Here is a 13740-nt window from a genome sequence, read left to right as displayed (position 1 = left end):
AATGGTGTTTATTTAAACAGCTTACATCTCAGTTTGCTGTCTATCTCAAAAAGCCTCCCACAATACTCATAAAATTGTGCATGAAAAATTGACCTTGACTTCCTTCTGCTTGATTCCTCTCCTTTCTTCTTGAGAGTGACACTCTTTTTACCTTCCATCCTCTGCATACCTTCTCTTTATGAGTATAGCCTCCTCTCAATCACATTCCCATCCGCCTTAACCTCTCTTGTTGTAATTCTGCAGTTGGCTGGCACCTCATTTCATAGATCACAATCTCTCCTTTAAAACCACATCCCTACAACCAAACACTATCTAATCTCCGCCAGCCTATCTACCTTACCAACCATTGACCTGAAACCATCTCGCCCTTATTAGTGATCACACCTAAGTTGTACTAATATACAAAGTAACAGGGCTAAATGCATATATATTTTTTTGTTCTGTGCACATGACTAACACAATAATTAACTGGATTAAGCACTAACCGTGGGTGCCAGAGTAGCTTGCTACTCTCAGTACAGCACTTCAACACCTCGTCAGGAGTAGTAAGTGCTATATAAATGCAATTACATTTTCAAGTACCATAGTAAAGATACACTTACCCTGCAATGTAGTGGTAGGTGGTGTAGTGTTTGCAATATTTAGTAGATTGGTGAGTTCTAAATAATACTTGTATCTTTTTAAAACAATATCCTCATTAAAACTCCTGCAATGTTTTATACTTGTGACCTAAAGATCTAACTTTATATTTAGCCCACATTATTTTATCAATAGAATGGGCACGTCATGTCCCTGCTGTACTGGGCATTTTGTTTTAGATTGTACTTTTTGATCCAGTTAGAACATCTAGAAGAAAGAAAGAATCGTGAATAATTGTATACTAAGCAGCAACAAATACACTTTCTAGTAAAAAACAAAACTGATGTTACATGAAGTAATGAACCAATATGTCTCCAATTATTTTGACATAAACTCGGGTATTAATAAAACAAAAAATCCTTCAATTGTTATTATTCAAGTCGAGTTTTTCAGAATTCCATAATTGTGTCAGAGACGTTTTAAGGCAGGGGCAAGGTGAGCTCTGACCCAGGGCCCCAGCCTTTCACGGGAACCCCGATAGAGGTAAACACATTGTTGTAATTCTCATTTTCCTTTAATTTATTTTTAATGTTGGTGATGTGTGAGAGTCTATTACTGACATTTTGCAGAGCTATGTTGTGTTTATGTTTCAGACAACATCCATAAAAAAGTTTATTCTAGAGCATAACGGGACCTCACTTATCAGAAAAAGTAGGATGTCACAAAGATTATTTGCAGTAATATTAGTGAGCTGCTGCTGTGTTATAATATTGAAAGCACGCGTTCCTATACCTGAACATTAGATGTAAACACATTTAGAATGTGGACGATTGTGTCTGTGCATGGTCAGTGACCTGGCCAAAGAGAGCATGAAAGAGCTGAAACTGGATCATAAGTTTAATAACAGGGTCCCCTAAATTACGTTTGGCACAGGACCCCCAACATCCTTAAAATGTTCCCTGGATTGTATTAGTTGAAATGAGTTGTCCAAGGAGCGTGCATATCAGAGAACTCTTTTTTACGTTTAAAGCACTTCCCCAAGCCTCGTTTTACGAAATATGTTAAATTAAAAGATGATGGTTATTCATTTGTCATGAGATGTCTCAAGAACGCGCTTCTTTGTCCCTTGGCAGATCTTCCCTCTGGAAGCTACATTCAAGAATCCCGTGCTCACTGCTCGTACTTGTGTGAGGAGGGTGAAGACTGCTGCGATGTGATGGCCAGCTGCAAGTGCGGTACTCACACCGGTCAGTTTGAGTGCATCTGCGAGAAGGGGTACTATGGCAAAGGACTGCAGCACGAGTGTACAGGTCAGTGTGTACCTATATGCTTTGCAATCGCGCTATGAGAAGCAATCGTGACACTGTGCAGAGAACTGCTTCAAAGGCCTCTTGGTGCTTATTCAGGAGTGGCCTACCCATCAATAGTGCAGCAGGTGCAGTGGCACCGAGGCGCAAGGCTCTGTGATCTCTACTGCACCCCAATAAAAGTTGTTTTTAATCGCCAAAGCAGGAGCCGGAGCCTTTATTTCTTGCTTGTGCAGTGCCCATGATCCCTTTGCTATTCTACTGTTTCACAGCAAAACATCTGACAGGCAAACATAATATTTTACATGAGGACAGAAGTGTAAAAAATGTAAACAATGTATTGTGTAGAATGCATAATTATTCGTTTTATTTAAGGCTCTCATAGAGATCATCTATCATTTATTTCGGTTTCTGAATTGCATAACGCGCTCTGTGACATAGGACAGTTGATAGCAAAACTCGCCACCCACTGATACTATGTCATAAAGCCTTCCAGGTCTGTGACAGGGTCTGAGAGTCTGTCAACGCAGCTCTGCTTGTCTGCTTTGACTGAAAGCCAAAAGCACAGCTGCAGGAGTGGGAAGCAGGGCAGCGAAGATGGTGGGCTTGCTCAAGGGTGGCAGGTAACTTTTTTTTAATGTTTGGGATAGAGATACATAACAGGACATTCAATGTATGGCCCGCCCATTACTCCTCTGCCATTGCTCCATTACTACTCTGCCACTGTGTAGCAATTAAAAACAGGGGCAGGTGATTTTGGGGGGGAGCATAAAATTATGTATATGGATAAAAAGTCGTTTACGGAAATGCTGTTAACCTTGGGGTTCTGAGTGACATAATTGGCATTCACTCTCATCTATTTTATGTCACTTAGAAGCCCTCGGTGAACAACATCCCTGTAATTCACTGTTACCCATCTATAATTCTATATATTATTCATGTTATGATTGGCTCGCATTGAGAACCTCTTTCATTTATTTCAGTTTCTAAAACTGATAACTCACTGTTATGAAATAGCAACAGCTGTTAACAAACCTCATAATGTATGGCTCTCCATTACTCCTCTGCTGCTGCGTAGCACTTAAAAGCAGGGGTAGATGATTTTGTTTACCATACATAACATGAAATTATAGGGGTAAAAAGTGAATTACGGGATGTTTTTCACCATATTCTTGTTGTCTATTTGATGTCACCCAGAACCTCACAGTAAAAAAACATTCTTGTAATTTCCCGCTAGCCATCCATAATTCAATATATTATCTATGGCTCTGGTACAGAGCCATTAACACAAATAACTGGATTGCTCAGTGTTGCTAGGTCTTAAAGGAATTCCATTCTGCTCTTAAGGGCCTCTTTAAGAGCCTGTCAGAGCAGCATTGCTTCAGGTTCTGAAGAGGGCAGCCAGGAAAGCACAGTGAGAGATGTGGGTGGGGGGAGAACAGGTGTTCCTTTTCATTTGGGCCATGGAGATGAGGCCATATATACATATATATATATGGCTCTGCCCTTACTCCTCTGTCCCTGCGCAGCATTTGAACACAGGGGGAGATGATGTTGGGGGCCGTACATAACATAAAATTATAAATGGGGTTCTGAGTGACATCATTGACAACTAAAGCTCCTCTCTTGTCTATTTGATGTCTCACAGAGTCCCTCAGTGAAAAACATCACTGTAATTCCATTAGCCATCTATAATTCTGTATATAGACGCTAAATAAAAAGTCTGAAACTACAGTCTGAAATATAACCAACTTGCATTCAACTAGAATTCTATTTGCTGAAAAGCACTACAAAGAAACAATTGAGCATTTGAAGCGGGTGATATGAGTTAATCCATGGTTGAATGCTGTAGCTCAGTATCCATCAGAGTGAGGATGAAAGCAATTTGATTTTCTGATTTTTACACCAGGTTCCACAATTAGAAATCACACCTGTGTAGGTAATTGATTTGCACAGGACATCCCATTGCTCATATTTCAACTATACTTATAAACCAATGCTGGGCCAACAACAATGTACCACATGCTCAAGGAATGCATATAAAATACACCACAGCAGTGGTTCTTAACATAGTGACTTCTGTGAACCCCCTCGGAATCATTACTGGAATCTGCGGACCCCCACTGAGACATTACTTGAAGAAGCAATTTCTATGATATGAACCTCAAAACCATACACAAAAATACAAAAACAAATGTTCATATATTTCAATATCTTGTTTAATTCACAATCGAATATCATAAAAAGTTTCACATTTTCAGTTTTGCTTCTTTATTTGTGTATACTTTATTAATTTTTATTCATAAATTGTAATATTATTAAATTTGGTAACACAGTCGTGGACCCCCCTGAGTAGGCCACTCAGACCCCCATCGGTCCTCGACCACGGGTAAAGAACCACTGCACCAGAGGACAGAAGAATGGCAAGAGGCCAGCAAATAATGAACTAATCAGACACCTAATTTTGTATGCAAATAAATAGCACCAAGACGAGATCTGAAAAGCAGCCAAGTGCTAAAAGGTGTACTTTCTGTATGCGGTGACTTAAACGGTGCATTCTTGTTAGCTTTTCTGAAGGTCATTAGATTCCCATTTGTGGATATTACCTGGGAGTTATTTTTGTGATGTTACCTCTATGGCATATAGTTATATATTTCTGTCAGGAAATGCCAGTCAACATCGTGAAAGCAAAAGGCGTATGGCTGTGAGCTGTGGGTGTATTGCTGTGGGTCGCACGAGTTGTACCAGGATTGTACATTCAACAAACATGAGAAACAAACCTGCACTGCCACATTTTCAGTGTTCAGACACGGACGTGAAGAGTACCAGATGTCAGCAGGTCTTGCTCACAATGCATCCACTGCTTTGCACGGATTACTCTTTTTTTGTGGCAGACAACACATGACCCTTCAAAAATTTCGACGTAATGTAAACTACTTGTAATTCAATTTCTGTGGGAAAGACCAGGACCAAAATATCGAAAGGTAAGTGCATATAGAGGAAATATAGATTCACTATTCTCAACTCCACATCAGTGTACCTTGATGTTATCTATATCGTCAAGGCACATAGATGTGGAGATGGATGTACAAAATCTATACTTCCGTATCTTTTGCTATTTCGGTTTTGATATTTTGTCCTCGATATTGTCCATTACATGATATTCTGTCTTTGATATTCATCGGCCACACCGTGGACTTAACCATTCATTTTCCCACCGGTAAATTTCTGCATATTTAACCTGTCAAAAATTGCCCATGGAGCTGTTCTTATTGCACCACAAATAAATTGTGTTCCTTGGACTGGAAGTTAACGGTCCACCCATAATCAGTGCCCTAACCAGTTGTTATTGAACATATTTTGGTTTCTCCTGCATTCCAGCAATTGTATAGTTTTGCATTTTCTTGTTTCGAACAAATGAAGCTCGTCGCCCATTTTATTTCCTACCGTGCATACATTCTTGTCTTGCTCCCACGGTTTTATTTTCCATACTTTGTTGAACTTAATTGTGTTTAAAACGATCCCCCTTTAATCTTGGTGAAACCTCATGCCTGGCCTCTGAGCTCAAGCTGAATAAATTAAGTTGCTTTTGAGGAACCATTATTCAGCCTTTTCTAGTAGCTATCCAGTCATTCTTAGGGGTTGAATTGGAGTTTAAGGAATGGTTACCTCTAAGGTTGACTATATACCCTTGTAGACATAATGACACCCTGTGCAAATGTGATAACTTGCTTCATTACTATACGAGACACTTGGAATGGCACCAAGTGTCACGACAGTAAGCATATGTTGTTTCATTTATATTTTAACAGCTGCGAGCATATTGTCCACGCTGTTCCTTGGAAAGGGAGAGAAAACAGTCTAAGTGCGTTCTTACAGCAAGAGAAAGCAAACATGCCTCGAGTTTCAGAAAACATTGTTTCCGACCATTCCCCAGATGGGGATAACAGCTCGTTTGCAAAGCACAAGGAATGCGCAGAATGCAGGGCCGGTTCTGGTTCATTATATGATGAAGGGAAATATATACTGCTCGCCAATTTCTAAAGGCCTGATTACCAGATTTTTGTGTTTTTTTCAGACCTTTGCCTAAACCCCTGTATACCCACGGATTGGAATTACGAGTTGAGTGTTATTTGACGCATCCCATAGCTATCAGATACCTTAAAAACCTCAACCTTTGTTAAATTTCGTCTGGTCAAACCTGCAGAACGTTAACAGGGGAAAACATATGGTATTTAATGCATCATTTTGCTGCTTTAAACACCAAAATCCGCATGCTATTCCCCATAAACCTTTAATGAGTGTTATTTATCGATTTACAAAGGCGATAAATATCACCTACACTTGGAACCAGGCCCATAGACTCGTGTTTTGCTGTATTCAGAGATAGTCATTCTTCTGAGGACAAAGGATGTCTAGGGTCCACGTCAATAACAGCAACGATGTATCTGTTTTTTTTCTTAATAACCATGTATTAGTGCTGCCTGTGAGACTTCTAAGCCTGGCAACTCTTAGTGTTTATGATTCCACTGTTACCAGGCCAGCACTTTCTATCCTTAAGGATGTCAGCAAGTCCCAGAAAGCAACAAGAGGAGAAAGCGGCTCTTCTTCTATGTTGTGGACTACATTCCATATCTGCAAATCACTCAGTCCTTCAGAGAGGTGGAAGATAGCAGATCGCTATGCCTTCGAGACAAAACTGGAAGCATCACTTAGATGCTAATTAGAAAAGAGTGGATAATCCAGAACCCTGTGAAAACAGATGGAATTATGAGTTGCTCGGAGTGTGGTACAACGAAGTAGGCATTTTTTTCCCAAAAACAGGTCTACAGGAATCACCTCCTGATATATAGTGAAATAAACTATGCAGCAAACATTGCAACATGCAGATTTTGCTGTAGAAAGCACCACAATCCGCATATTATGTCCCATTTTGAAGGGCTAAACGAGTGAGAGTGTTAATTATCGCATGCGTTAGAATCTGATCCCCAGAGTAGGTGTCCGAATTTTCGCCTGCCTTCTCGAATCACGTGTAAATAGGTCCTCTGTAATTACTGTCACTTGAGACTAGTATACTCATGATAGCTGCCTTGACTTTTTAGAGGCACATCATCAAGATTCATGATGTTTCAGTCCTTTTTCCAAAATGTCATAACGTTTACCTCTTACTTAAATCAGTGCTTAATTTGAGCCAGTGGTTGCCAGTGTGGCCAACTGGCACTCATTTTTGGGGACCAACACTTATTCTTTCTTATAAGACAGTTATAGAGAGCGAGAGAGAGAGGAAAAAACACACAAAGATAAAACAAGGAGGAAGAGAAAGACGGAAAAGCTGTCACAAATGTAGAAAGCAGGAACTTTCAAAAGTGAGATAAAGGGCCAGAGAATGTTTAGTAGTAGCTTAAAGAGGCATCAAATACACAGGCCTTTGTATTTGGTGCTTGGACATTTATTAGCACCGGCCATGGGCTTCTGAGTAGATCTTTGGGCACTAGCAGTCATAGTTGTACAAACTATGCACTCACTTAAATTGGTTGCCTATCTCAAACAGCCACACCCTCTTCGATTTCCATTATTAACCAATGTGTGTGCTATAAACCTTGTGACAGAACATGTCCCTTAATGTCTAATGTTAGATGTGACTGCTAACAACAACTCTGAGATGTCAGGTTTACTGAATGCCTTTCTACTCTGATTGCCTAAAAGCAATAAAGTCAGTGAGTATTTGAGGGACGTGGTATCGATATTGAGCTGTTGTTAGCACCTAAACACTGGTTAGAGGATTGTGTGCTTATGGCACGGTGCTCAAACTGCTAGTTTAGGTCTCACCTACCAGACAGGTTTCAGCTGCCTATAGAATTTTGTGGGCCATACCAAGAACTTACAATGGGCTTAGAGTCTGCCCATTGCGTAGCATTGGTAAGCTTTATTGTCAATCTCATATACTTGCATTTTTGATGTATCACTTTCATTTTCTTGTGTTTGTCCCTCCCCTGAAGCATAGCCTTTTTACCATCCTTATGATTTGCTAACATATATACTTCCACTGCTCACATTTAGGGACCTACTTTTTTCCTTTTTTTTAAACACGCCGGGCTCTTTTGTGCGCTCTCCAATATCCACTCAATGGCATTCCCTACTCCCTACTCTGCTCTCTTCCTTGTCCACTGCTTCTACTGTTATGGCTGCTGCCTGCACTTTGTGTTCGTCTATCTTCTCCCTACTACGGGTTTTGATTTTTTCTAATATTCCCCCACCCATTCCCTTACACATGCTCCCCACATCTGCTACTTCATATAAGTGGTGGACCATACCAAAAACGTACAATGGGCTTAGAATCTGCCTATTGCTTTGCATTATTTGGCTTTATTATCACTCTTTTGTGCTTGCTTATTCAATGTATTGCCTTCTTCTTGTGTTTGCCCCTCCCCTGAAGCATAGCCTCTTTGCCAGTGGCGGTTGGCGAAATATTTAACTAGAGGGGTGTAAAACAAACACTAAATAAATATAAAAAAAAGTTAAGCTTACCTTACAGTGCCGGCAGCATGTTCAGCCGCACATCCTCGCTGTTGCTGGCTCCAGAGCAGACTCCAGTCTGAGTGCAAAGTCCCACAGCCACCTCTTTTGGCCACTCAAGATGCTGCTCTCTTGCTGTTAAGCAGCATGAGTGAAGTGCCTTGATTGCCTGGAGTGGGCTCCCTCAGTGCTCCAAAAAAGCACTGGGGGCCTGTGCCTGTTCTCCAACCCTCTGTCAGATTGAATTGTGCATGTCTATTAGGCTGTAGCAAGGTAGCTGGCCAAACCAACATGCCCACTTCCAACTGAAGTTGCCACTCCTCATTGCTGTCAATCATTGGCAACATTGCCGCACTGGTCCTGGACTGCCCTCAAACACGTTTGCTGGCAGAAAGCATCAAAAATAAAATGGTAATAAAATTGTTTTATTACCATTTTATTTCTTATGTTTTCTGCACAGAAATGTGGGGGGGGGGGGGGGCGTAACACTCCTCCGCTCCTACAGAGGAACCACACTGCTTTTTGCCACCCCTTTGATTTGCTAACAGATATCTTTCTACTGCTCACATTTAGGGAACTACTTTTTTCTTTTTTTCAAACACTCCGTCAGAGTGCATATGTTTTCTTCCTCTCTAGGGCTATTGTGTGCGTTCTCTCCACAAACACCCAAACCACACACTCCATGTTACTCACTTCTCCCTCCTTTGCTCTCTCCCTTGTGCACTGCTCCTACTTTTAACGCTGCTGCCTGCACTTTGTGCTGGTCTACCTTCTCTTTACCATGGTTTTAGATTTTATCTTTTAAATATTCCCCTGCCCACTCCCTTACACATGCTCCCTACACCTGCTCCTTCATATAAGTCATTCCTAGGGTAGGCCCTGGGCAGCCAAAAGGGCAGGGTGCAGTGTGTTTAAAATGTTGGGCATGTACATTTATGTTTCACATGTCCTGATAGTGAAAAACTCTTACATTAGTTTTTCACTATTGCAAGACCTTTCCTTTAGGACAACATTGGAGTTGCCTTATTGCATTTAATAATCTATAACTTCCAAATGGGAACAGATCACCAAGACATGTTTGGTATCTTTGGAATTGTAATAAAAAATCCTCAATTTTTAACCTCTCGAGTGCCTTGGACGAGGTGACCTCGTCCAAGGCACGGGAACTGGGGGAAGCGCTAGCGCTCCCACCCTGTGCTCCCCACCCACCCCCCCAAGGCAGGGATGGAAGGAGAAGCCCTTCCCCTTCCACCCCAAACTCCCCCCCACCCCCCTGTGACGTCAGCGCGCTCGCACGTGCTGACAATCACAGAGCCTCCCCCATCGCGCTGGAAGCTCAGCTTCCAGCGCGATCGAAAGAGAAATGCTTTGCATTTCTCTTTCGATCACGTGGGGGAGGCCCGGAGAGGCTTCAAAGGAAAGGTAATGTATTTCCTTCCCTTTGAAGTCTGTCCCAGCGTTTCAAAAGCCGGATTGCTTGCAATCCGGCTTTTGAAATGCCCACTAAACACCAGGGATTTTTTTGGGGGGTGAAATTGTCATAAGGGAGCGACCCCTTGGGCAAGGGTCGCTCCCAGGGGGGGCATTTTTTTGGAAGGCCTTTTCTGCAGAAACCTCTAGACACCAGGGATATATTTTTTGTTGTTGTTGTTTGTTTACTTTTTTGCTTTAGGTGTGGGGAGCAAATTTATTTTAGGCCATTTCTGCCCCCCCGGGGGCAGAAACCACTAGGCACCGGGGATTTATTTTGGGGCGCCAATGTCACGCAGGGGGAGCGACCCCATAGGCAAGGGTTGCTCCCGGGCAGGGGTTTGGGGGGGTGGGGGACAAATTTATTTTGGGCCATTTCTGCCCCCCTGGGGCCGGCTGAGCTAGAGGCCAAAATCCACAGGTAGGCACTTTGCAAAAAACACCTCTGTTTTCTGTGAAAAAATGTGATGTGTCCACATTGTGTTTTGGGCCATTTCCTTTCGTGGGTGCTAGGCCTACCCACACAAGTGAGGTACCATTTTTATCGAGAGACTTGGGGGAACGCAGGGTGGAAGGAAATTTGTGGCTCCTCTCAGATTCCAGAACTTTCTGTCACCGAAATGAGAGGAAAAAGTGTTTTTGGGCCAAATTCTGATGTTTGCAAAGGATTCTGGGTAACAGAACCTGGTCAGAGCCCCACAAGTCACCCCATCTTGGATTCCCCTAGGTCTCTAGTTATCAAAAGTGCACAGGTTTGGTAGGTTTCCCTAGGTGCCGGCTGAGCTAGAGGCCAAAATCTACAGGTAGGAACTTTGCAAAAAACACCTCTGTTTTCTTTCAAAAAATGTGATGTGTCCACGTTGTGTTTTGGGGCATTTCCTGTGTCGGGCGCTGGGCCTACCCACACAAGTGAGGTATCATTTTTTTTCGGGAGACTTGGGGGAACGCTGGGTGGAAGGAAATTTGTGGCTCCTCTCAGATTCCAGAACTTTCTGTCACCGAAATGTGAGGAAAACGTGTTTTTTTAGCCAAATTTTGAGGTTTGCAAAGGATTCTGGGTAACAGAACCTGGTCAGAGCCCCACAAGTCACCCCATCTTGGATTCCCCTAGGTCTCTAGTTTTCAAAAATGCACAGGTTTGGTAGGTTTCCCTAGGAGCCGGCTGAGCTAGAGGCCAAAATCTACAGGTAGGCACTTTGCAAAAAAACACCTCTGTTTTCTTTCAAAAAATGTGATGTGTCCACGTTGTGTTTTGGGGCATTTCTTGACACGGGCGCTGGGCCTACCCACACAAGTGAGGTATCATTTTTTTTCGGGAGACTTGGGGGAACGCTGGGTGGAAGGAAATTTGTGGCTCCTCTCAGATTCCAGAACTTTCCGTCTCCGAAATTTGAGGAAAACGTGTTTTTTTAGCCAAATTTTGAGGTTTCAAAGGATTCTGGGTAACAGAACCTGGTCAGACCCCCACAAGTCACCCCATCTTGGATTCCCCTAGGTCTCTAGCTTTCAAAAAGGCACAGGTTTGGTAGGTTTCCCTAGGTGCCGGCTGAGCTAGAGGCCAAAATCTACAGGTAGGCACTTTGCAAAAAACACCTGTTTTCTTCCAAAAAATTTGATGTGTCCACGTTGCGTTTTGGGGCATTTCCTGTCGCGGGCACTAGGCCTACCCACACAAGTGAGGTATAATTTTTATCGGGAGACTTGGGGGAACATAGATTAGCAAAACAAGTGTTATTGCCCCTTGTCCAAATATAAGAGAGTGTGTAAACAAGACATCTATTTGAGAAATGCCCTGTAATTCACATGCTAGTATGGTCACCCCGGAATTCAGAGATGTGCAAATAACCACTGCTCCTCAACACCTTATCTTCTGCCCATTTTGGAAATACAAAGGTTTTCTTGATAGCTATTTTTCACTCTTTATATTTCAGCAAATGAATTGCTGTTTATCCGGTATAGAATGAAAACGCACAGCAGGGTGCAGCTCATTTATTGGCTCTGGGTACCTAGGGTTCTTGATGAACCTACAAGCCCTATATATCCCCGCAACCAGAGGAGTCCAGCAGACGTAACGGTATATTGCTATCGAAAATCTGACATTGCAGGAAAAAGTTACAGAGTAAAACATAGAGAAAAATTGATGTTTTTTTCACCTCAATTTCAATATTTTTCTTTTTCAGTTGTTATTTTCTGTAGGAAACCCTTGTAGGATCTACACAAATTACCCCTTGCTGAATTCAGAATTTTGTCTACTTTTCAAAAATGTTTAGGTGTCTGGGATGCAGCATTGGTTGCACGCCCATTTCTGTCACTGACTGGAAGGAGGCTGAAAGCGCAAAAAATAGTAAAAATGGGGTATGTCCAAGTAAAGTGCCAAAATTGTGTTGCAAAATGGGGATTTCTGATTCAAGTCTGCCTGTTCCTGAAAGCTGGGAAGATGGTGGTTTTAGCACTGCAAACCCTTTGTTGATGCCATTTTCAGGGGGAAAACCACAAGCCTTCTTCTACAGCCCTTTTTTCGTATTTGTTTAAAAAAAACGAAATTTTTGCTGTATTTTGGCTAATTTCTTTGTCTCCTTCAGGGGAACCCACAAACTCTGGGTACCTCTAGAATCCCTAGGATGTTGGAAAAAAAGGATGCAAATTTGGCTTGGCTAGCTTATGTGGACAAAAAGTTATGAGGGCCTAAGCGCGAACTGCCCCAAATAGCCAAAAAAAGGCCTGGCATAGGAGGGGGAAAAGGCCTGGCAGCGAAGGGGTTAAAAGACAAATTAGCACAATTTAGCACACTGTTTACTTCCCATCATGCCTGGATTTATCCACGCTTACCAGTCCCGGTTTATAGCAGGCCTGTGTACAGCTCCTAATGTCAGGTGATATCTGGCTATCCTCGGGGTGGGTCTGCAGGTACTGGAATGGGCTGGGTGCATGTTCGTGGATATAGAGAAAGCATTTGTTAGCCGAGAATGGACCTATCTCTGCGCTGTCATGCTTCCGATGGGATTGGGGCCTGGTTTGTTTCCTGGACCTTTTTACTATATACAGGCCCTGTAGCCAGAGTCTGTACTGGATGCACAATCTCAAGATAGTGTGTGGTGGGAGGTGGCATCCGTCAGGGCTGCCTGCTCTCACCTTTGCTTTTTTCCCTTGCAATAGAGCCACTGGCATGCAGGGCACATAGCAGCCTGTCTTTTACTGGTATTTAAGCACGCAGGATGACCCCTTTTATTTCCCTCTACATGGATGACATGGTGCTTTATCTGCATGAACATCGCATATAGCTGGAGCAGGCAGCACAATTCCTCTGAGCCTTTGGGGAGGCCTCTAGTCTCTGGATGAACTGGTTGAAAACCAGCCTGTTTTAGATCCATGACGATAGTGGGGAGCCCCCCCACCCCCCACATGGGCATCATGCGCTTGGAGCCAACAGCAGGGCAGTACCTGGGGGTTCTGATTTATCAGATTCTCCCTGAGCTCCTAGAGGCCAATATAGGAATGCCGATGACTGTTATGCATGCAAGCGTGGGATTTTGGAAGACCTTGCCCCTCCCGATCGTGAGCTGCATTGCCATGGCTAAAATGGTGACACTGCCTCACCTTCTGTAGTTCTTTGCAGTACTCCCACTGGTAATACCACATGCCTCATTCCAAGCTCCTGATTCCATCCTTGTTGATCTCATATCGAAGAATGGGCAATGACATGCAGCCTTGGCTAAGTTACAGTGCGCAACGATGGACAGTGGGAGGAACACTCCTGAGTTTTATTCGTATTACTTAGCAGCACAACTGTAATGGTAAATGGGCTGGATCCTGGAGGGGGAATCCTCTGGGTTAATCAAACTGCCAGAGCCTCCCGATTCGCGGCAGC

The 13740-nt window shown here is 42.9% G+C and overlaps 1 protein-coding gene across 2 annotated transcripts in view; it reads left to right on the top strand.

Moving 5' to 3' along the window:
• The window catches only part of SVEP1 (sushi, von Willebrand factor type A, EGF and pentraxin domain containing 1), an 881565-nt gene that overhangs the window by 156048 nt on the left and 711777 nt on the right, over positions 1 to 13740 (top strand). For both annotated transcript variants that reach the window (XM_069240886.1, XM_069240895.1), the window contains exon 3: positions 1713 to 1889. In XM_069240886.1, the coding sequence (XP_069096987.1) occupies positions 1713 to 1889 (177 nt within the window). The remainder of the gene's footprint in view (positions 1 to 1712; positions 1890 to 13740) is intronic.

This window comes from Pleurodeles waltl, chromosome 1_2 (genome assembly GCF_031143425.1).
Source record: "Pleurodeles waltl isolate 20211129_DDA chromosome 1_2, aPleWal1.hap1.20221129, whole genome shotgun sequence".
Lineage (NCBI taxonomy): Eukaryota > Metazoa > Chordata > Amphibia > Caudata > Salamandridae > Pleurodeles > Pleurodeles waltl.
This window is presented reverse-complemented; position numbering and strand designations above follow the sequence as displayed.